Source organism: Chelonoidis abingdonii, chromosome 20, assembly GCF_003597395.2.
Source record: "Chelonoidis abingdonii isolate Lonesome George chromosome 20, CheloAbing_2.0, whole genome shotgun sequence".
NCBI lineage: Eukaryota > Metazoa > Chordata > Testudines > Testudinidae > Chelonoidis > Chelonoidis abingdonii.
In genome coordinates this window covers 14,864,272-14,889,043 of record NC_133788.1, presented here as the reverse complement: position 1 = coordinate 14,889,043, position 24,772 = coordinate 14,864,272, and the positions used below count along the sequence as shown (strand labels likewise).

General features: G+C 44.8%; 1 protein-coding gene across 1 annotated transcript; it reads left to right on the top strand.

Annotated features, from left to right (window-relative positions):
* The first annotated feature begins 203 nt into the window (after window positions 1-203).
* TNFAIP1 (TNF alpha induced protein 1) lies at window positions 204-21,668 on the top strand. The gene is made up of 7 exons (XM_032779435.2): window positions 204-410; window positions 4,379-4,718; window positions 7,665-7,834; window positions 10,197-10,286; window positions 10,383-10,435; window positions 13,392-13,587; window positions 15,069-21,668. Exons 2-7 carry the CDS (start codon window positions 4,505-4,507, stop codon window positions 15,285-15,287), a joined length of 942 nt encoding a protein of 313 aa, XP_032635326.1. The 5' UTR covers window positions 204-410; window positions 4,379-4,504; the 3' UTR covers window positions 15,288-21,668.
* The last annotated feature ends 3,104 nt before the right edge of the window (window positions 21,669-24,772 follow it).

Below are 24,772 nucleotides of genomic sequence, written 5' to 3'. Positions count from 1 at the left end.
ATGCTGGGGGCTGTAGTCCTTAAGGGAAGGTGGCACGTTGCATGCTGGGGGCTGTAGTCCCCAGGTGACGGTGGCCCCGTTGCATGCTGGGGGTTGTAGTCCTTAAGGGACGATGGCCCGGTGCACGCTGGGGGCTGTAGTCTTTAAGGGCAGGCGGTCCCGGTGCATGCTGGGGGCTGTAGTCTTTAAGGGCAGGCGGTCCCGGTGCATGCTGGAGCCCGTAGTGCCAGCTGCAGGGAGCGGTCCGGGGCTGTGGGAGGGGGCGGAGCTCAGCACAGCCCAGGCCGGGGAAGCTGCGGTTGGAGGCTGTGCCCTGAGCAGGGCTGAGTTCTGGGCCCGGGGCTTCCTGGAGCGGGGTCTGTGAGGCAGCGTCGCTGGCAGCCCTCGGAGCGGGACGGTCCCGCAGCCGGGTAAGTGCCGCCGGGGGGAGCCGGGTAAGTACTCGTTGGGTGGCCGAGAGCCGGGTCATACCCTGGGGCACATGTTTTGGGGCGGGGGTGGACGATGGGCCGGTCAATCCCCTGGGGCCGGTGGGTTGCTGGGTGGTGGGGGCGGAGCGAGGGCGGGTCAATACCCTGGGGTCTGTGGGGGCGGGGGGCGGGCGAGGGGCCGGGTCAAAACCCTGAGGTGGGCTGGGGGTGGGGAGGGTGAGGGGCTGGGTCAATACCCTGAGGCTCAGGGCGGGGTATGGACCCACCCCTGTCCCCTATGTATGTACCCTCAAGGAATATATGTAAGTAACTAAGGCATCCTTCTGCGTGATGGTTTTGTAGCTGATATTGCCAGCCCCAAGCATGCTGGTTTCATTAGTCTGCCCAAAAATTAATGGGACTTCATATTAAATGTTGGGTTCTTTTTATTTGCTTTCCGAAGTTGGAGTCTTTCGGGTTCCCATTTCCAGCCTTCTCATTGTAATGGAGGAAAAAAGGGGGGGTTGGATGAGCCAAGATTCTTGTGTTGTTTCATTCCCGGAGCCAGGGCTTTAATAAGTACAACACCGATCTCTTATCCAGCACTTTTCATCAGTAACACTTTTGGTCTCAAAGTGCTTCACAAAGTGTGTTAAGGAACATGCTAAGTATGGTTAGACCTACCGTAACTTCATGAGAGTTGGCAACCCTTCTCCCTGCTTCCCCTCATTGTTTGTCGTTGTCATTCATTAGCTGTATTGGAGTAGTGGCCATGAGTCCCACTCCTGGACCAGGACCCCGTGGTGCTAAGCTGTAAACACCTGGAACAAAAAAGATGGTCCCTTCCCCAAAGAGTTTTACAGTGTTTTCAGGGGATGTGTCCTACCCAACAGTTAGCTCATTGGGGCCAGGGCCATGTTTCTCTCCACCTGTGAAGTGTGGCTAAGAATTCTTAGCGTTCCCTACCCGCAAGGGGTATAGTGAAGGTGACCTAATGTTTGTAAATGTAAAAGCACAGAGGCACCCATAAACAGAAATATTTTATTCCTCTGTAAAGCAGGCCCCCTGCAGCGGGTACTTCTCATGGGGGTTCTGAGGATACCCTGAAGATGGAAAGTGCTCTCTCTCTTGTTTTATTTAGGGCAAGGGAATTGTTAGATTCCCTTTTCACTCTCCCCTACACCTCTTACTTTGGAAATAAATTTCTGATAGTTCAGTCATGATTTTCTCTGCAGTCTGTAGCCGAACCTGGGAAAAGGTCTCTCTATTATTACCCTACGAATATGCAATAAAGTAGTTGCTGAAACAGACTGTTAAACGGTACCCAGCAGAACTTCCTCCAGCAATGTACTGATTTCATTCTCTGGTCAAACTATTCCTAGTAGCACTACCTAACGCTTATACAGCGCATTTCATCCAGAGATCTCAACATGCTTTACAAAGGAGGTCAGCAGTATTAGCCACACTTTACAGATGGGGAAACTGAGGCATGGAGGTGAAAATGACTTGCGTACGGTCAGCCAGTAGGTCTGTGGTAGAACCAGGAACTGAAGGCCAGTCTCCTGAGTTCCAGTCCAGTGCTCTGTTGACTGGGCCACGCTGCCTGCCAATAAGAATTCTTTCCTACAAATTAATTCTTAATGTGAATAGGAGATCTGGTTAGAGTATCTGAAATAAGATAGCAGACCTGGGCTTTATTCCCATCCCATTCCTATGACAGACTTTTTAAGTGACCTTGATAAAAGGGCCTAGAGAAATGAAAGATATTATTTTGTTCAGTGATCTCGTTGTGTGACAGTACTCACACAACCAGGTCTTGGTGATCACAGCCTATAGTGATTAATCATCTGTATATCAACTATTGAGATGTGTGACTGCCTGTGATTCATAGTGATCTCTGGGATGCTTGGTTAACGTGATCAGCTAAGAAGCAACTTCGCTCTGTTCAGAGGTAGAAGAAAATTTATGCTTTGTTTTCTAGGACTGTTCAGCTCAAGGTTAAGAATGTGGACAGCCCATAGGGGTGCCAATTAGAGCCAGTTATAACCTGACTGACCTGCCTTGGCCTAAAAAATGCTTTGTGGAATTTGCTGTGTCCTTGCAAGCTACAGAGTTTGCTTCCTACTCACTGTGGATTAATAGAGCCCGCCTGTACTGATTACCTAGATAAAACAATCAAGATAGGAATTGATGCTATAAGAGCATTCTTCTATGCCTGTAAAGTCAGGAGTTCTTCAAATCTCTTACAATTAATAAGATGCTGTCTGTAGCTATCAAGAGGTTTTTCTATACCAGATGGATGCTTAGCTCTTTCATGCTGTCTGTGTGGTGGTAAAGAACGGCACTATTGGATAGCAGGTTATTTGTACAAGGCCACTGATGCTACAGAGAAGTGAGATGACAAGGAGGAGTTTGCATTGCAGTCTGGAATGGACAGATAAGTAGACTATGACATCGGGGGAGGGAAGGAAGAAAGATGTCAGCACTGGGAGCAAAGTGAAATAGCCGAACCCAGGAGCAGAACACAGTGCAGTGCCCACAAAATCTAGATTCAAATTTTTCCAGTTAGAGGATTTTGGATCTGACATGTTAGAATTGGTCCATCTTTGCTTTTGTTCTTTTGGTTCTATTTCTTGTTTACCTTGTGTTGGGATGAGAGAGGAGAGCAGAGGCAAGGATGGGGCTCAGACTGGATTAGTGACATATTAGCTTAGTTTCTCATCTGACTCATCAGTAAGGAATATTCCAACAGTTTTCTCCATATTAGAACTCTAGTACAGCATCAGCTACCCTACCTGCTAGGATACAGGAGGAACAACTATGTCTGTGTAAGGATGTACCAGGAAATGGTGTATGGATGGAGAAATGGAATGGCCCAAACATTGATTTCAATTATTACAGTTAAACCCAGTAAATAGAGACTTCCACAACTGCTGTACAGATTTCCAATTAAAAGAAAAGATCTACAAGCTGTTATTTCAGCTAGCGGAAGTATGGGAAACTCTCCTATTGTGTAGGGTAGGGTCTGAACGAGATGTGTAATATCCTTCTGGGAAGCTGAGGGAGAGCAGAGTTCCTGCCGCTGCACAGATACATTCAGACTGCAGTATTTCCCAGTGAGTTCAGGTTTGGTTGATGGCTAAGCTTTGCATAGTCCAGAAAAGCTTTATTTGGCTAAATGGAAGCGCCATTATTTTCAATTGATCATTTGAAATAAGCTGCAGAGTTTTGTCTCATATTGAAAAGAGAGTCAAAACCAAATTTTTTTGGCGCAGGCTCCTTTGTTAAACACTTTCCAAATGCCAGGCCTGATTATTTTCTCATGACTTTGTTGTGAGGAAACAGCTCATTTCCTGACATGTTTGTAATTAGGCACGCACTCAAACCTTGACGTTGAAACTCTGCAAATTCTTCTATATTTTCCCTATTTCAGTCCTTCATTCAGCTTTCAGCTATGTCTGCTAGTTAATACCTTGCCTTTCTTATCACAGTGGTTTATACACATACATTAAGACCAGCAATGTTCCGGGCTGGCTACTAAAATAAAGTCCAAATTCTGTCTGTTTATCGCCGTCCTCCTTTTTCGCTTTTCTTTTAAACATCTTAGGTGCGATTTTTAAAAGTGCCCTAGCTCTGCTCCCATTGAAGTCAATGGGAGTTGTTATTGTCTTCAGTGAGAACTGTAACAGTGCCAGACCAATGCTGAATGCGGTCAAGAACTGTAGCGCTTGGCTAATAAAAACCAATGAAGATTCCCTCAGAACTGCGTTATGGAAGCTATCCAGCTGCTAGGTGTTGCTAACAATCCACCTAGGCTAGCTGTGACGTGGGAACCTCAGGGTGAGAGACTGTATCCTCTTAAGAGTCCCCTCCCTTCTTTGATGCAGGCTGCATGTTTCATTGCGGACAGTAATTCTAGGCTTCCTCCTTGATCTCATCCTCTTCTCCTTGTTTCTAACTCCACCCAGGACTTGAGCAACTTATGACCATTCCTATCCTGCCCTCCCCGTCTAGCAATTCGTGACCCCTCCCCAACCACGGCGGAATCCATCAAACCAACCCTCTGCAGAGTCATCATCTACTTGCGAAAGGAGATGTCTGGGGACACGTGCCTGACCACCATCTGCCGGTCTTCAGGAGCCAAGCCCAAAACCTGCAGCTTCAGAGAGGGTAGCCTGGGAAACAAGTACGTGCGGCTCAACGTTGGGGGCTCCTTATACTACACCACAGTGCAGGTGCTGACCAGGCACGACACCATGCTGAAGGCCATGTTCAGTGGCAGGATGGAAGTACTGACTGACAAGGAAGGTAAGGGAGCACCGACAGGAGCTGCATGCGTGTCTGAGACTAGGCCCAGGGCTACACTAGCTAGGGGGGGTGAACCTAACATACACAGCTTCAGCTGCATGAATAGCGTAGCTGAAGTTGGCGTATCTTGGGTCGAGTTACCTGGCTGTGGGGACAGCGGCGAGTCGACTGCTGCCGATCCCCCGTCGACTCCACTTCAGTCTCTTGCAAGCTGCAGTTCCGGAGTCGACGGGGAGTACGATCGGGGATCAGTTTTACACTAGACACGATAAATCGACCTTGATAGATCAATCACTACTCACTGATCTGGCGGGTAGTGAAGACTTGCCCCAGGACTCTGTCAATGCATGGGATATAGGCGGAGATTTCTTTTTAAAGCCACCAAGGAGAGTAAACTTCCTCCTTCATTACCAACATTAGTTGGAGCAAGGAATCATTTGTTCTACTTCTGTCGCAGCTGGTATGTGGATGGCTTACTCTGCTGTCAGGACTGAACATATGCGTGTGGGTTGGCACTCATATGATCTCGTGTAGAGGCATCAGTTGAAATGTGGGAAGGGGGCAGACTAATGGCAGCACTTTTTATTGTTATAAGCTCTGACCCGTGTGGCCAAACCCAGGTTCTCTTTTTGGTCTCTGTGGCATGTGCTACTTGTTGATTCTGATATTCATATAATTGAATTGAGGTAGCATTTAAAGGCCACAGTCAGGGTTCAGGGCCATATTGTACTGTGCACGTGGTTAATAAAAAAGGTGCCGCCTAGCAAAACTACATGTTTTGGAGTAGAAAAAATGTGGGCTCACTAGAGTCGTGGAATTATGTTGAGAGAGAGAATATGTCCCTGGGGCCCTCTAAATACACCCGCGCAATACAAATATAAGCAAAAGCAGGAAAAAATCTATTTACGCATCCCAGGGAAGAATGATCTTGGGTGTTGAGCGTGTGGGCTTGGGAACGTGGGGATCTGGATTCTAGTTCCTGCTGTGCCATGTATTTATTGTGACTTTGGGAAAGTTGCTTAACCTCGTGGTATTTCATATTGCTTATTTACACATAGAGGTTGCGCTGGTTAAACTAAAGGGGCGATGTTGCACCAGGTTTAAACTAACTCAGTTCAGCTTTGTGTATGAATATTGTACTTTGATATGAAGCTGGCGTATATCAGTGTAGCGTGCCTGTCAAATACTCGGTTTAACTAAATCGATGTGATAGCATATCTTTAGTGTGTTAGACCAGATCTGAAAAGGGGAGAGTGATACCACCCTAAGTGTGCAGGGACGCGAATCTGCTAATGTTTGTAAACCTCTTTGAGGTCCAGGTAAGGAAGACACTGTAGAGATCCAAAGTACCATTGTTGTTCATACCCTGTTAATGTAAGATACTGACTCATTGCAAAATCTTGCCCTCCTTGCATGTTAACTCCACATTAGAATGCCTGTTACGTAAGATGGTTCAGGCAGATGCTTCCTGCTGCTAGCGGCATTTGATAGCAAGTTCTACATCCCTTCTCCACAACGAATGAAGCACCTGTGCTGAGTTTTTTCCTGTTCAGTGGCTTTCCTGCATTTCTCCCTGCGTATACAGACTGGCCTTTCCCTCACTGGTTTCACTGGCCGGTTCTATATGTTGGCATCTGTGGAATGCTGCTTTGATTTCTCTCTCAAGAACTGGGAAAGAGGACTGGTGAAACCTCTGCCAAATGCCAGCAGGTGGTATGGAGAACTTAGACTCAAATCCATTTAGAATTTGCAAACACTTTTGGCAAGGGGCCCTTAGTTTTTCTGATACTTTTTTAGTACTAAGCTGCCTGGCAATACTGCATCTGCTTCTTTGCATGGCAATGTACATTGGCAGGAGTCTACCCATCCCTTGTAGAGGGTTATGGGAAGAGTCATGTATTTTCACTTAGCTTTTATTATTGAATTATGCATATTTGTTGTAAACACTTGAAGAATATTTAATTGCTTTAAAATATTTGCTATTACACCAATCCAATAGATCTCTCTTATTGCTGAACACCTAGATCTTGACACACATTCATGTTTTTGAGCTTATCATGTTCTCTAGGTGCAAAAGTTAAAAATCACAAAATCCATTCCAGCAACTTAAAAAAAAATAAAAATCAAATAGGACTCCTGAAAAGCCCTTCTTACCCCAAACTCGCTCTCATGCCTATTATTCGAGAGTTTGGGTTCCAGTGTTCGCTGCATTTCACGTGGCTGTACTGTTCTGGCACCATGCAATGGTCCTGTTTGTCCACACAACCTGTAGGTAACAGAAATGACTCCAAAATGAAGGCAGTAAGAACTTTTCTGGTATAGCGCTGAGCTTCTTAAAAAAATTGTCCCACAATTAATAATAAGCATTTTTCTAAAATCTAACTGCCTCAACAGTCAGTTAAACAGAACTACTGTAATAGTGCCAGCTGGTAACTTCCAATAATATTGAAATGGATCCATGTCCCCAGTTGATTAGAATCTTATATAGACAAGACAAGGCACAGAAAACAGTTCTGGGATGAAAGTGTGTGGCTTGATCAGTGCACTAGAAAACAATGCACTAGGATTCTTATGGGTTTTTTGTCCCTCTCAGTGAAAGCCTGATTGTTTTCAGATTCTTTCATCTAGGTCTTATTAGGCTTTGGAATCTGTGTGGAATCTTTCCTTTTGGGAGGCTGGTGGTTGGACCATTGAGAAGAGCAATTCCTCTGTCAGTTTCTCTTCCGTGGGCCAGGTCTAGCTCCCCTGAAGTCAAAAAAGACTCCCACTGACTATCTTGGGAATTTGGTCAAGCTCCGTTGCAAGAGGCACTAGGAAGATGGATTATCCACAGATGAGGCCTGAGAGCTGTTGCACTGAGATTCCATGTTTTGCCTCCTTGCTGAGCTGCTGCTTGCCTCCCTTGGTACAACGCTGCACTCAAATATTGTGGTGTTTGTCTTTTAGGGTGGATCCTTATAGACCGTTGTGGGAAACACTTTGGTGTGATTTTAAATTACCTCCGAGACGACACTATCGCACTTCCAAAAAACAGGCAGGAGATCAAAGAGCTGATGGCAGAAGCGAAATATTACCTAATTCAGGGCTTAGTAGACATGTGCCAGGCCGCTCTCCAGGTAAGATGTGGCAGCAGCCTGAAGTGTTTTAACTTCTAAAAATTATTGGGGACCTACCTTTTGTTGTACATGCTTTTAAAAATGCTTGTGTTTAAATGAGGTACTGTTGCAACTCCAGGGGATGTCTGATATCAAGCCTGGGATGTCTAAAAGCAGTTTTGATCCCCCCCTGGGTTTCCTTCCAAGGCAGATAAACTGAGCGACAGACCTCTTGTTCTTTTGGATACGAGCTTAAAACCATGTTCTCTGCTCCACCTGGACACTAAGTGTTCTGTGATACTTCTTGTTAGAGAAGGGATGTGGAATGAATACTTGGGCAAAATATCCCCAGCTAATCCCATTGTTTGCTCCTGGCTTCCACCCTAGAGGAGGCAGAAGTGTAGCCATGCTGAGTGTGTACGTGGCTTGTGAAGCACTTCGGGAATAAGGTGCTATTGCAGCCTAAAGAGAGGCAGGAAGGTCCAGTGGTTAGAGCTTATGACTTGGGAGACCTGAGTTCAAGTCCTTGCTGTGCCACAAACTCCCTGTGTGACCTTGGGCAAGTCACAGCGTCTCTGGGCCTCTGTTCTCTAAACTGGAGATGATAGCATTTCCCTGCCTCCTAGGAGTGTTGAGAGAATTAAAGATTGTGAGTGTGATGGATTGGATCACAGAACCCCCCCTCGGAGCTGCCAACTGATGTGCCAAGACTACCTCTGCTCCTGTTTTCCCTGCCAACTCAGGACTCCAGCACCCTGTCTTGCTGAGCCAGACACTCTTATCTGCTCCAACAAAGACCCAGGGTCTGAATTACCTGCCCCAAAGCTGCAGATTTACCTGAAAGCAGCTCACAGAAATATGCTTGTCTTTAACACCCAGATGCCCAACTCCCAATGGGGTCTAAACAGAAATAAATCCGTTTTACCCTGTGTAAAGCTTATGCAGGGTAAACTCATAAATTGTTGGCCCTTGATAACACTGATAGAGAGAGATGCACAGTTGTTTGCTTCCCCAGGTATTAATACATACTCTGGGTTAATTAATAAGAAAAAAGTGATTTTATTAAATACAGAAAGTAGGATCTAAGTGGTTCCAGGTAGTAACAGATGGAACAAAGTAGGTCACCAAGTAAAATAAAATAAAATGTGCAAATCTGTGTCTAATCAAACTGAATACAGATAAGATCCTCACCAGTTCCAGAATGCTTCCTTTTACAAACTAATCTCCTTTTAGCCTGGGTCCAGCAATCACTCGCACCCCTGTTAGTTACTGTCCTTTGTTCCAGTTTCTTTCAAGTATCTTGGAGAAGTTCTCTCTTTAGCCAGCTGAAGACCACATGGAGGGGTCTCCCAGGGGTTTAAATAGACTTTCTCTTGTGGGTGGAGACCCACTCCTATGCAAAGTCCAGCTCCAAGATGGAGTTCTGGAGTAACCTGGGCAAGTCACATGTCCATGCATGACTCAGTCTTTGCAGGCAGAATCCATTGTCCACATGGTATCTTGTATGTCTCCAGGAAGACTTCTTATGTGGATTGGAGCATTCCAAGATGCATTGTTCCCCAAGTGCTTCCTGACTGGGTACTCAAATTCCTTCCAAAAGAAGCTGACTAAATGACTCACAAAGCTTACTTAGAAATCAAGCAAGTTTACAGCCAATATTCTTAACCTCAGGTACAAAATATATGTGTACAAATAAGATGAATAGATATAGTAGACCATAACCTTTACAGAGATTTGTTACATGGCACAGGCAGCACAAAACCTATTCCAGTTATGTCATGTTTCCCTAAAGCATTATGGGGTACAGCGTCACAGTGAGATGCCCCAGTACTACAGTGAAGGGGTCATGTAAGGAGAGAGAGAGACAACAGATTTTGATTTTTTTTATATTTTCTACTCAGGAAACCAGTAGTTGGCGCTATAGCTCATTGCATAAGGAAGCTGGAGTTAGCATCTGCTACAAGCAATAGCTTGTTGCTTGTGCAACAAAGGGTTTGGGTCCATTTCAGTGAAGTGCATTTCTCTCCAGCAAATGTGTGATTCGTGATGACTGATCTACCGTGGGCAGTTGATAAAACTGGCCCAAGCATTTTCCCCTGCCCCCTTTGTCAAAGGGGCTAGAACATCACAGCCCCCAAACACAAACCCACAGCAGGCTCGGAGTCGTTGCAGTAGGTAGGAATGACATCCGTTTGCATCTGAATGTTTCAATTATGACGGCCTTTCGGGGCTGAGAAATATCTCTACTGTATTTCTGGGTTGCAGATCATGGTAATATGGTGGGGTTACTATAGCAACTTTGTGCTCTTTCTCTGCATTGGAGGGCTTGGGAACATGGCTGAGGTATCCACATTAGTTATACCTCTTATTTTATTTGAACCAGGACAAGAAAGACTCATACGAGGCTGTCTGTAACATCCCCATCATCACGTCTCCAAAGGAAGAAGAGAGGCTCATCGAATCCTCCATGAAAGTAACTGCTTTTCCATCACCACTCACTGCATTTCTGCCAACCTCTTTACAGTACACCACTCACCTGCCCTGCTTTTGTTCTTTTCTCTCCTCACAGCCTGTTGTCAAGCTGCTTTATAACAGGAGCAACAACAAATATTCCTACACCAGGTATGTCTTGAGTGTTCCACACGGATGGTAAAAGTTCCTCGTAGGCTACTGGGGCTGGGTGTGCATGGGCCGGATTCTCCTCTTCCAGGAGTGTTTCTCTGTGCACCTGAGTGCAGTTACTCATGATTGACAGAAGATGATCAGGCTCCTTGGGTTGCAGGGGGAATGCAGTCTGTTAGACCTCAGCGTGTGGGTAGCGGAGGTGGACGTGGCTGTCTCTCAAGGTGCTCAGAGAAGTATGACTACTGTTAACACTGGCTGAAGCCAGGTAGAGTAAGGCAATGCAGGGTAAACTTCCACCCCCCTGCTGCAATGCTAATGCACTTGTGACCTGTATCTCCCTCTGCTGTTCAATTCCTGAGCTCCTGTGCAGCCCTGCTAACCCACTTCGTCCTGACCTAAACCACTGCTAGTTATTCCAGCCCCACCGCTTTTGAAATCAATTAATTACATAGTTGTAAAGGAGATGTAAAAGGCAGAGATGTGAAACATATTAGAGCAGGAACTGCCCCTGTAAGGCTCTAGCATTAACTTGTGTCACTGAGGGAAGAAATAGAGTGTGGTTTGGGTTCTGTGATATAACTTTTGTGACACCCCCTGCCCCCAGTGCCACACCACTGCCAAAGTGGCTCCTGGTTTTCCCAGATCAGGAGCTTGAAGCAACACAGCCAGCCCTAAGGGGGGGTGGGCACATTTGCCTGTTGGTTCTGAGACAGTAATGGAGGTTTTTTGAACCTCCTTGAGTCTCTAGATGTGTGCCGTTTGTCTGCCAGAAAGACGGATTCTAACAAACATGTAACTGCAGGTGGCCACTAGGGAATGCAAGAGAGCGGCACAATCATCATCCAGCTGGGGTCTGTGTTTTGCGTGGCCCTCCTGGCCATGCTTCCCTTTATTATCCAGCGACAACGCTGCGCTAAGGACAAAATAGCATATTAGTCAGAAGAGGTCTGAAGTCGGAGAGGCACTGATGAGAGCGACAGAAGCCTGGAGCCGTACGCAAGGACGGCTCAGTTAACTTGAGCTTCTAATTACTCCTTTTGCGTGGCTTTTTATGCCTTGATGGCAGCTGTCTGAGGCATCTGTTTATAGACACTACATCTTACCAGGATAAAAATATTCTCCCCTGCCCTGCCAATTCTTCCCAATCCTCATCAGTGAAGGCCGCTTGCTCACTTACTGTATCAGTAAGGAGATAATATGACAATGTTTTAGAGCTAGGACTCCTGGGTTCTTTTCCAAGCTCTGCCACTTGCGCTGTTACCTTGGCAAAAAACTTAAAGCCTCTGTTTCTCCACCTATAAAATGGTGACAATTACCCATCATCATGGAAAATACCTACAGAAGAATCTCCAGGGTGCTGCATAAGCACAGAGTATGATTTTTCTAGAGTTTTAAGGCTTGTCCATTTTATTGTGTTGCTTCTACAGCTCTTTTTCTTGCCTGGTTACCTTTCCCTCTCCCTCCACGTTTGGAGGCCTCTGAAGTTTGCCCAAGTTAGTTTGGCCCGGGATGATGCAGTGGCTTGGTTTTGCCACAGTACGTCTGAAGACCATTAGCTGAATGCTAGACCAAATCATCCAACCAATACTAAACGCTGAACTTCGACACTTCTAGGATTTGGGGGCCAATCGGTCTCACACCCCAGAGAGCGGAAGCCTTTGGCCTGCTCTATTCCACCCGTCCTCAGTTTTGATCGAAATGTTTCTCAGGCCTCTAAAGTGAATACTCGCTGCCTTCGAGCCTGCTTCTGCCACCCGTCTCCTGGGGAGTGCCTCACTTCACAGCTAGTCCCACTGGCCTCAGGAGGGATATGAGGGCTTATCTTCATGTACTGTGTTACAACTTCACCAGTGCTGTTGTGCTCTAGTGAAGACATTACTATGCCGATGGGACAGCTTCTCCCATAGGCGTAGTTAATCCACCTCCCTGAGAGGCGGGATAGCTATGTTGACCGGAGGAGCTCTCTGGTCAACCTAGCGCTGTCTACACAGAGGGTTAAGTCTGTACAACTCTTGCTCAGGGGTGTGGACTTTTCACACCTCTGAGTGATGTAGTTATACCAATATAGATTTGTAATGTAGCTGTGGCCCTCATGGAGTACCACGGGTGAGGCACCAGGATCTGGATTGAATCTGGGGCTCTGGACCCAAAAGCATGAGCCTTTACTCTGAGCTAAAAGACCATGTCTGTTAGCCAAGGCTGCTGCAGGCTAATCAACCTCTGTGTGGCCAAGCCATACATGAGGGGGACAGAGCACCCCTCCGAGTGGGTTACATACGTTTGGCTGAATTGGGCCGAAGTCAATGCCAGGGTAGTAGAGGCCTATCTTTTAGAGTTTGACCTTGTCGTTGACATGCCTTACAATATGAATTACATTATGTCATTATCAAGATAGGCTCAGGATCACCTGACATCTTTATTAAACTCAAATATATTTAAGCGATACAGTGGGTAAAGTTTTCAAGAGCAGTTACGTCATTTAGATGCTTTTGAAAATTGTGCCCTGTATCATTCTAGGTACAAGGAGGACTCTGTAAAGTGACACTTCTACTCACGCTTGGACACGTTCTGCTGACCCTTGCGTTGGCTCTCTGGGGTCATTTCCTGTTGCCAGGCTAAGCAGAACCTAGTAAGCATATGATTTAATCAGCTCTGGCGTTGGTCAGCATGTCGGTTTAGATTGTTGCTATAATGACATAGGAAACTGCTACCATTATATTAATTACACCATTTGACCTCTAAAGGACCATTTGCTCAGGGGAGCAGAGCATCCTATTTGTGTTCCAAGGTGGCTGTTCTCCAGTGCATAGCAATGAGTCACTAGCTGTATCATCCAGTTAGATTAATGCTTGCAGCCGTGGTGGGGTAGGAATGCTAAGCCTGTGCAGTTTACAGTGCAGCCCAATTGCTAAACCACAAAGACCTTTTCACTGCCTTTGCCGCTGTGTTTCAGTAACTCGGACGATAACTTGCTGAAGAACATAGAACTGTTCGATAAACTTTCTCTCCGCTTCAATGGTCGAGTCCTCTTCCTTAAGGATGTTATAGGGGATGAAATCTGCTGCTGGTCTTTCTACGGACAAGGGCGGAAGCTTGCTGAGGTCTGTTGCACCTCGATAGTGTACGCCACGGAAAAGAAACAAACCAAGGTACTGGGAATTGTCCTCCTTGAATCTTGTGGTTAAGTAACAAAGTTGGTAGCACTTCGCACATCCATGTGAGATCTCTGAGGTCAATAGGAGAAGGTATGGTCACGGGTGGCCTCAGCTCGCGGACTGAGTGCCATTGATGGTCAATGAAATCCGAATGACTGGGGCCACTCATTGGCTAGCACAGTGGTCTCCCAACTTTTTACTGGTGACCCATCCAATTGCCTTTTGTCTGCATTATCCTTGCTCTCTTTCTCTCTCCAACTGTCTCAGTCCCCTGATTCTCACTCTCCCAGCCCTGCCTCTTCTGCAGCCTCAGCCAGACTGCAATGTCTACCAGGCTGCCATCTGTCTGTGCGCTTACTCAAGCTACTTCTTCCGTGCTGTCCAGATCCCGCTCCCTATGCCACTGCCCAGGGGAAGCAAGAGCATGGGAGGGGAAGGACTGCCTCTGGGACATGTGTGACCCACTTAGACCTTTCCTGTGACTCACTAGTGGGTTGGGACCCGCTGCTTGTAAAACACTTGGCTAGCAAGCTGCTTTCAGTCCTGGGCATATCGGTATCCAAAAGATGCTGGCAGATTAAACAGAATTCAGAGAAGAGCAAAATATGGTTAGGTAAGTGGAAGGAATAAATAAGGAGGAAAGATTGAGAGAGGGAATTTCAAAAGCACTTAAATAATTTTTAGGAGAACAGTCCCACTGAAAGTCAGTAGGACTTGGTGCTCCTAAGTCACATAAGAGCTTTGACAAATCTACCCCCCCTTGAATGAAGGATCTAATTCTTCTCCTAGTTACACTGGTGTAAATGACCGTCCGTTGAATTACTCCAGACTTGCACTAGTGTAACTGGGAGCAGAATTTGACCCTATGTGTGTCTTGAATAAATGATGATGTGTGATGGGGGCATAACCGTCTCCAAAAGATTGGAAGATGCAAATGTCAAAAGAGGAGAATTGTTCAGAGGGGAGTATAAATAAAAGTGGGGTAGGATAAAACTGACAAAAGGGAACTTTGGGCTGAGTATTAACTGTTTTAAGAAGAAAAATGTGTTGCTTTGTTAATTACAACGTGATAAATCTAGAGTAATTCCCCTGGCCTCAACAGAGGTACTCCTGATTTACACGTGTGCCGGTGAGACTAGAATGAGACAAGACTTTGCAGTTCAGTATCAGAAATGACATCCTGACAGTGAGATGTGGTAGATTCTGCAGGAATCTCCCAAGAGAAGTGGCAGATGGCCCAAGAGTTGGGCCATCAAAACCCAGGTTAGTGAAAGCACTAGAGAACATAAAGTAAAATCGTACCCTGGGGGATGCAATGAGTTTCTCACAAGTCTCTTCTGCTTAGAACGGTTTTACTGCCTTTACATCCATCCTCATGTGCATTCGCATTTGAAATTCCTTCACCAATAAGCAGCAGAGGGCCTCCTCATGTTACCCAGTCTGCATCAGGAAAAAGCATGCTGTCTCTTCCCTAGGTTGAGTTCCCTGAAGCGCGTATCTACGAGGAGACACTAAACGTTTTACTTTATGAAACTCCACGCGTACCTGACAACTCCCTGCTGGAGGCGACGAGCAGGAACCGAAGCCAGGCATCTCACAGCGAGGACGATGAGGGCTTTGAACTGCGTGACCGAGTGCGCCGCATCCACGTGAAGAGATACAGCACTTACGACGACCGGCAGCTTGGCCACTAACCTGCTGGCAGAGGAGAAACGGTTTGCTTTGTTCATAGAGCTTAATGAATATGCAGAGTTAGTCCTGGAAGCAGGGGATTGATCCTCAGATGGTTTCAGTGCTTCCTAGAGAAGCAGCTCAGCATCTGTGCGTGCAAACCAAAGGCAACACTTAAGGCCAGAGGCTTTTAGAGTCATTGTGACATGTTACTTGTGCACCATGTGGTGTAAATAGAGCAGTTCTTCATGTGCTGCGGGTGGGCGGGGATCCCAAGAACCTGCCTGTGGAGCTCGTTTGTTCTGATATAGGTTGCAACCATGAGGCATTGTCTGTCTTGTGAGAAGTGATGTATTTTTCCATTTGTTTGAAAACCCATTGCCAGAGACGACATAAGAGCTGTGTGCCCTGGAATTGCTTAGTTTTTAAATTCTATTACAAAGGATGCCCTCTGGGATTCGAACACTAGCATGTTTAGCAAGCGCTACCTCTCGCTGGCCAAGCTACTCTTTCCTTATGGAGCAAGTAGTTAGATTCCCATGGCATGAGAGAGAGTGTTTCCCCCCTTTTGTGTAAGGATCATCCTTGGTGCTGAAACTGCTTAGCCTGTCTCACTTTAAGCCAAGTTTTTAGGACTCAAGCTAACAAGTGGTCCAAATGGGGGAAATTTAGAGAGTAAATATTAAATGACATGATTATTAAGAAAAAAAATCCTAAAGGTGAGGGGGTGGGTGTGGTGAAGCTTACAAGCAAACAGAGCCCTGGTGAAATCATGGGCACGGTGAGACCTCTACCCTCTGAGGCTTTGGGTGGGGTGGGAACCCTGTGTTAATAGATCCTGAAGAATTGAGGGATTCTCTCTAGAATTAGTCACTAGATCGAGAGGGCCCCTAAGCATTGCTTGGTGTCATCTTTCCTCATGCTAGGAAAAAACAGGGTGATTGAGGGAAAATAACTCAAGTGTAGACCAAAGAAAGCTTCTTAGCGCATTCACTCTTGCACAGTTGGGGTTGTCCATGTGTTTCTGCTCTAAGTTCCCTCTGAGGCCAGGAGGTGGGAGTGGAGGAATAGTGGCCATCACACCTTGTTATACAGTGGAGCTCTGTTTCTGCACAGCCCCAGGAGAGGGACTTTTTATATTGAATTTTAAACCATTTCTTCAGCTGACTTTTTTTTTTAATCTTTTGTGACTCAAATGGTTTTTTTAAACATATATTTTAAGAGAGATGATCTGTCAAGTGTGTACTCCTCTTTTGATACTATAGTGTCAACTCTCTTTGGGTGTCGGGGTTTTTGGACTTAAGCTTTGATCTTAAACGTGACTATCCAGTGAGATAACGTGATGGTCCCAACTTATTTGGTAGCCCAGGTGAAAACTTAAGGGCTTGATTTTTCTGAAGTTCTGAGCCCCCACAACTCCAGTTGAAACCAGTGGAAGCTGCAGGTGTTCAACACCTCTGAGAATCAGGCCCAAAGTTTTCCTGTCTCTCTCCCCCTTGAGGACAACTGGTGACCCCAGCTGGCACTTCAAACATCTGGGTTTGCTGACTAACCAAGGCAGCTAACTTTAGGCTTCAAATAAGAAGTGGCCTTGATCTCAATGTTTGGTGGTGGTTTGGGGGGAAGAGGGGCAGCCCTGCTGCACACGGAAGATGACTGTATAATCTGCAATTAGCTGTGTGTCCTGGTTCAATATTTCATCTAGGATTGTTTTAATGCAAGGGCAGCAGTTTGTCTAGCAGCCAGGAATTAATTGCCACCCGTCTAGCCTGGCTTGTTGCTTGCCCAGCGGTGCTGGATGGGAGGATTTTTCCGAGCTTCACTTTCCATTGCTTTCATGAGAAATTATTTTTTTTCTATTCATAGGAGAATTTGGGCTTAGTGTGTGGGGATGGGGGTGAGAATCACTGCTCGGGAACATCCTGATGTAACTGGACTGGCGCTGAGTGCAAAGCATAGACAAGGGCATGCCTGGCTTTGTACCAATTTGTCTGACCGAGACTGACCTCTACTCGTAATAGGTGCAAACCACAGCCTGCCCCGGCTTATGCTTAGGCATCAGCAGTGGTGCAGCTACGCTGGTTGCTAGGCACCAAAGGCTGAGTTGGGGCTTGTCCCACGTGTAGACAAGGTCTCGATTTAGAAATTATGTTTTGGGACCAAATCTGAGCAAGTTCCAGTTCAAGCAAGTAAGCTCCAGTTTCTCAGGATTTGACCTTTTGTTAATGATCAAACTGGCTGACTTACTGTCTCAAAGGAAGAATACGGATTGTTTCCGAGGCTTTTTAAAATATGTGAATAGGCTGCAGCAGGTGTGGGGGTTTTATTGCCTTCAGAGTAGTCTACGGGGAGAGAAATGCGGTTCGGATGCTAGACTGGCCTAGCCTCCCAGCATCATAAACCATTTAAAAACCCAAGCGACTCAGCGCATTTAGTGTTCTCCCTCTCTCAAGACAAAGATCCCAATCTACCGCAGTCTGGATAGACAAAAGATTTTGAATACTTCAACTACATAGAGCTTTTTCTTTGAAAATTCATTAAATGGTCCATGGAATGTGGTGTTTAAAAAATAATGCTTTCAGGTTACAGTGTTAAGAGTATATTATTTCCCTAGATGTATTTAAGCTATAAACTGAGTGAGATAGTGAATTGTTTTATTTATTAATTGGGAGATAAAATGCATAAACTTTGGTAATGGGGGAAAAAATAGTCACATTTGAAAAATTGGCCTAATTATTTTGGGTGCTCAACCTGAGACCTCTTAAATGAGCTTGATTTTTAGAGGCTGGTTGGTTGGCGCATTCTGCAGACCAGTTCCCTTTAAGGAGTCTCAAGCTGGGTATGCAAAGTCATTAATCGTATTTGAAAATCGTGGTCATAAGGTCTTTCATCTCTAGGTCACCAGCTCAGATCCAAATCACCTCTAATTAGAGCTGAGCAAATGATTTTTTTTTCTTTGTTTGGTGACTGAAACAAAAAATCTGGAAAAAAAAATTTATTTCAAACCAAGATGGAATCTTTTTTTGTTTTTTCTCAACAAAATGAAAAAATAGAAAACTATTGTTTTGGTCAAACAAAACATTTTGAATGTTTTTTCAAAGCAACACTTCAAAACATTTTGATATTTCCAAATGGTTTTTTTTTTTCCAGGTGTTTTTGGCCAAAGCTATTTGTGACCCAAACTCACTAATAGTTTCAGAGCCCTCCCTCTGTGTATTTTTTGGCAACATTTCTATTCACCCAAAAACTTTGCCCCGCTCTAGTTGTGACCACAAGCTGTTACCCTCTGAGGGCTGTTTAATGGCATGTATTTGATAGTAATTAAGGGGTCTCAGTCTAGTTCTGGGTAGCCAGGGCTCCATATCATAACACCATCACCACAATTGGCAACAAGTAACTTGTTGGCAGAATGGCCAAGGGTGGAAAGGACCATGGAGACTGAACTCCCCGTTGCCCCTTCCACACCAGGCGTAAGGTAGATGGGGAGAGCATTATGGTAAGCATACTGTGCCACTCCCCATTCTGTACCTATTCTTTAGATAAATGGGAGACTTCAGTCTTCAAGACCAACAGGCTGGGGCTCTTTTCACAGCACTCCACTCGTGCAAATTTAAAAGCAAAATCCCATGGGATTATTTTCCTGCAAAATCTTTCAATTCACAGCATGAAGCTGTAACGTGCATGGGGCCGGTTGGGTATTTTGGAGGGAATAGATATTTGGAAAGAATAGGGGATCGGCCTCGATTAGGTTTTTGTTTTTTAAGAACAAGATTGTATGTGCCTCTTTACAGAGCATTAGTTGCCACAGATTCTCCATCCTTATTGTCTGACCATGCCGCCTGCATGTGGAAAGTGATCTCTTAATTCTCCTCACATCCAGCAGTGAGTGTTGCCACAGTAATGCAACCGCACCTGCCTTTTTCTGAAAAGCCTCTTTAAAACACTATAAAAATCAATAACCTGCTTTTTATTGCTTTCTGTGATGTTTTGTTTTTCAAATGGTTTTGACATCACGCCAGCAGAAACACAGCTGCTGAGATTTGTTTTGACTAAGGCTTTTGAGATCTCTGATTTCTGGTTATTTTAAAAAACGTCAATTTCCCCATTCTATGTAACTTCGGAAATGCGAGTTCTGTGAAGCCAGGGACTCTTGGGATGATTTACGCCTTTTTTTCTGGGAAACTAACAGGAGCAATCAGAGCTGATCAAGGCCTGGTTAGGTGACAGGTTAAAATGTCTGTGGCTGATCAAAACTAGCATTCCCATGGTTACAAGCAGTGGTGCACCCACCCCAGGGATAGACCCATGGTGGGAGAATGTCAGAAGATCCTCAGCATTCATAGAGAAAGGTATGGACCCTGTGCTAACAAACAAATCTTCACAGTGTTAAATAATTGCAGTAGTAGACTTGCTAAGTAAGACAGTACAGTATCTGTACAGAACATAGAACATACTACGTGTTTCTGGCCCGTGTGATTACCTCGTTGGACAGTTCTACATAGTCTCACTAAATTCAAATGCAGGAATGGGCAGTTTCATTGTTTCCATATTAAATCATTGGACCCTTTTTTTTTTTTTTTTACCAAAAGGGTTTAAGGTTCTAATGATTTTTAAAAAAAGATTTCTGCATATTTCAATACAGAATGTTAATTGAATGTTCTTTTATTGCACCTAAACCATGACCTGTTGATTGTACAGTATGACTACCTAGATTCTGCTTATATTTAATATTAGTAGTTTTGATGTAACTTGTGCTCTGTATTATCATTTTAACCACTCTTTATTTACTTAAAGGATGTAAATTGCTTAGATGTTGTTGAATCCTAGGTTACGTTTTTGACATTTATGTAATTGAGAACAAGTACCATTGTGAAGGAGAATGCAGCTTTGAAATAGTCATTGTTCTAAGCACAATCTTTGCTTATTTATAGTAAAATCCCCTTTGCAAAGTTGACAAAGCAGCCATTCTTGCTGAGAATACTTTTCTCTCCTGTTTTTAAATAGCATATATTATGATTCCCCCCCATTACGGTAGCGTAGATTTTTAATTTGAGGCATTCACAGCTGCATGTTAAGAAATCTGTAATAACTTTCTACAAAGACCATAATCACCTACGTTTGCATTCTATTGATGTGCCTGTGACTCTAAAATAGCCTTTTGGAGGAAAAGAAAAGAAAACCTCTTTGCCTCATTTGCAGTGTGTGAATTTTAACTACACCAGGAAGCAATCATTAGCTGGTGCAATCTTTTTGAAGCCCTGCTATCATCTGCACACTTGTGTTTAAATGAACTTTATGTATTCAGATTATGATAGTAGACTAAGGGGATGAATGGGAAATATTAACTGACATCTGTATGTGACCCTTTTGACAGGGAACTGTTTATATGGCATCTGTGCTGGGAAAGCTGCATTCTCTGAAATGGGGTCCTAATTAACTGCAAATACCCGCCTCCTTTCTACGGGGAAGGGGGCTTGGAGCTTTCCAAATGAATGTCTTATATTAAGCAGCACTTTAATATCAGTTTTAATTAGGTGATAACATCAGTTGGGATAGCGTTGCAGGGTAGCCATCTCCCACTGCTCGATAAATGCCGAGACAAAACTAAATGTTTAACCTTCGCCTTGACATTTAAGCTTCAGAACGGGAGGCATTTATCCCATGGTTTTCACTGACTTTTTCTCTTGTACTAAATGACGAAAAATAAATAAATAATCCGGACTGGTGAGGACTGGGAGTGACTGACGCTGTGTTGTTTCTGAGAGCTGCATTCTGGCTGGCGAAGAAAATGCTTGTTCTGGTCTTCAAACACCCGGAAACCAGAGTAAGTTTGGTTCTTCTGAACACTTCTGACCAAACAATCCAAAACTGAATCATGTTTTCTGACAATCCTTTGTGCGTTTAAAAAAAAAAGTCTTCTGTATAACCAAATGGCATGCCAAACCCCTTCTATCTCAAAACGGAGGTTTTACTGAGAGACTTGGAGACCTGGGCCCTAATCCCAGCATCTGCCACTGACTCGCTGTATGACCTCAGACAAGTCACTTAATCTTAGTGAGCCTCATTTTCCTCCTCAGTGAAAATTGGGGTGAGACACTCCCTACCTCAGAGGGGTCTTGAGGCTTAATTCATTGTTTATGAAGCACCTTGGACTACTGTAATTGTATTTACCAGAGACATCAAATTATGGTGACTGTTGATAATTTAGCTGACATTCTGTGAACAAGCTGCTTTCTGACCACAGGAGCTTTCATTTTGTTCTGGATTCTAAATCTCTTAAGTCTTGCAAGGGAAATAAGTTGATGGAGTAAACTTATTAACCAATAATACAGTATTTTCTTCTGACTTTCTGCAGTGCATTGAATGGAAATGGATCACTAATTTTTAATAAACTGTTGTATTTTAAGTGGCTCATGAATTTTCATTGGGTTTACACAAGCCAGTTCAAAAAAATCTCCAACACCAGAGTACAGTCTATCTCGTACATTGCACCACAGACATGTAATGCCAATTCTTGATCCATAGGTTGTGTTGCTGTGCACTGTTAAGACTGCTTACTTTTCATCCATTTGATTACAAATACAAGCTAGACTAGTGTGCTAGCAGATGATATTCTCTCTATTTGTGTGCAGCCTGCCTTTTAATAAGGACACGTTAGCTATTTCCCTACATCACCATGTTACGATTTTTCTGGACTTTTATTTCTATCTATCCAGAGCCTGATATGGCTGTTTTTTATCTGTGCCGGTTTCAGCACTTTTCATCTTCACTGTAACAATTTATAATCTCTAGCTGTTCAACCATTCAGTGGTTCTTTTCAACAAAGGGTGAAACAAGTGAGATTTTTCACAGCTACTATTGTAACGTACTGAGAATGTCTAGAATTATGCATCCTTTTTGGCAGCTGTCTTAACCTTCTTGGGCATGTATTCATTTGCCTTAATTTAGCTGCTGCCTCTGCTGCTGGCACCTGTATGATGATGTTTTTTTTGTAGCCACCTAGTTGAGATTTCTAGTCTATTTAGTGTGGTGGGCATAGGAAGGAGCCTTTCCTTACTTCAGCTGTTTTGTTCTTCCTTTTCTTCTAATGCCAGCAGTCTGGGTTTGCTACAATTTCAGACTCCCCCTACCACTACTGTGCCATTGGTTCCAACCTCGGCCACAAACTACCATTGGTTCCCATAGTCCTCATGGAGAACTTACTCATCCATGTTTTGGCAGCTTCCACCCGGCTTTACTAGGTGGCCTTGGACATTATAAAACTCAAGAGCATGATGGCATGAAGCACTGTAAGAATTCATGCTCTCTGTCCTGTGGCCCACTTTTCCACTTGTTGGGTGGGACTGTTGTTCCTCGTGATTGGAGGATGTGTGTTACTCTACATCTGCTTTGTCATCACCAGGCTTCCATAGAGTTGTGTAATTTGCCACACAGATTGGGAAGCTGCTATTTGTTACCTCTTCCACCTATGCTAATTGGGTTTCCATCTGTCACGTGCTCTGCTCCTCTGTGCAGTCCAGACCAAGTTGCTTCCAACATTATGTCCTTTCTACATGCTTCACTTAAGACTCTTCCATTCTCCTGAATATTGTATAGCGTAGCCAGTTGTCTCCAATGAGGAGATAAGTAGGCATGATATATTATGCACGTTCCGGTAATAACTAGAGACCTTAACAGGTTTGGCCCCATTGCGCTAGGCACTGTACATTTTCAGAGACGGTCCTGCTGCACAGATTCCTAATTTCAGCTTTAGAAAGGCAAGCTTTTCTAAAACAAGTTCAGTAGAAATATTTCCATTTAAAAAAAGACGTCAGTCACTTAAAAACAAATATTCCGGGCAGTTTGGTGATCAAAATGTTCTACCATGATTTGAAAGTGAAAATTGACCTTGAATCAAAGTGAAATGGACTAGTCCTTTGTAGTGGCCAAGAGGACATTAAAACACATATATAAACTCTTTTTAAAAATGCAGATTTGTAAAATTTCAATTAAATCTCAAGTGTTAATAAGATAGGTAATTTTTCCCCCTAATAAACTGCCCTTTAAAAATATATGTATGTATAAATATCTGCGCTTGCAGCCTATGGTGAATATTTAAGCTTCCTTCAATTTTTCTCTGTCATGGCCTGTCCTCAGGGCTTCTTTTGGAATTAGTACAGCTCATTTCCGGCAATTAGTTAGCAATAGCTTTTTGGCTATTTTGAAGGGTAAGAAACGTTATGGAAACCGAAGCTTCAATGTACAGATTGTTTTGACTCATTCAAGAGTCTCAGTTGAGCTGTTAAGGCCCTTGTAGCACGATTTGTTTGAAGCTAGCCCAAGCATTTATTGCAAACAGTTGGCGACAGCTTCCTTGGCAATTTTACGAGGAGGAGGTGGGGTGAAGCAATTGTTTCTGGCCACAAGAGTAAAACGCAAGAGGACAACAGGTATAATTTCTGATGAGAGCACACAGCCGTTTGTATGAATTGTGTAGCAGTATAGTACATCCCGCTCTGCCTCCCTGCTGGGCGTTGGTAAATCTGCTAATTTCACTCAAGGGCTTGGATTTTATTTTGCAGTGAGATTGAACAACGAGGACTTCGTGGGCTGTGATTCCTGACAGATCCGAAAGCAGCTGTTAAGGCAGAACAAATCCGCTGTGCCCCATCTCCGAAACCTGGCACGAACTACAGGGACAGAGGCAATGCTGTTAGTACACAATGTACAAACCTGGCTTGCACGTTTCACGCAGGGCTTCTAACCCGCAACATAATTAGTTGCCGTAGTTACCATGGAACGCTCCCTAACTCCGAGTTCTACAGGAGAACGTTGTGTCGCTAGCTTCCGGTGGGAGGGCCAGATTGTAGGGCCAAGTGCCTCCTGAATATAGAATTTCTTGGGGGAAGCTGCCTGCAGTGCTAACGCTGCCGGCTAGAGAATCAAGCAGCAGGAAATGTCAGTTTCTCCGCGCAGGGTAGAGTTTGCTCAGCTGCCCTTGGCTTAGCAAGTCACTGATGCGTGTTGTTCCTGGGTTTTTAGTTTGCAACGCTCTTAAGGAGTTTACAAATAAAATACTTTCCCTTTTCTCCCCCCAGTTTGAGCGCAATGTGACTGTAAACCATTGCTTGTGTCTTGCAGGGGTAACCACTGTTTTACAAACACCCCTCCACCCTGGGGACTGTTCCCAGCCTTCTCTTGCAGGCTTGCAGTTCATTCACGTGAAGGGTAATTCACCGAGCCCCGGGCTTTATTCCGGTCTTGATACCCCCCGTGCAACCCGCTTCAGCTCTGATGTTCTCCTGCTCCCAGCCCCCTGCTTTGAGGCGCTGCTCGCGGCTCTGCTGCTGCGGACCCTTCCCGGGTGGGTGGCCAATCCCTGGGATCGGGACGGATCAGGTCTGCTGGTTGCTAGGGTGCTGCCGGCTCCATTGCATGCACGCAGGTGTAAACCTCCCCCCGTCACACTGTATTGTTGCCAAATAATCTCTCCCGGGGGAGGGGGCCGGGCCGGGAGTCTGACGTCAGG

Excerpts from the sequence above, each read along its gene's own strand:
- TNFAIP1 (XM_032779435.2), top strand. The coding sequence starts at position 4,505 with ATGTCTGGGGACACGTGCCTGACCACCATCTGCCGGTCTTCAGGAGCC. Across the intron at positions 7,835-10,196 it reads TGTGCCAGGCCGCTCTCCAG|GACAAGAAAGACTCATACGA; the intron begins GTAAGATGTGGC and ends TATTTGAACCAG. Across the intron at positions 10,436-13,391 it reads AACAAATATTCCTACACCAG|TAACTCGGACGATAACTTGC; the intron begins GTATGTCTTGAG and ends GCTGTGTTTCAG.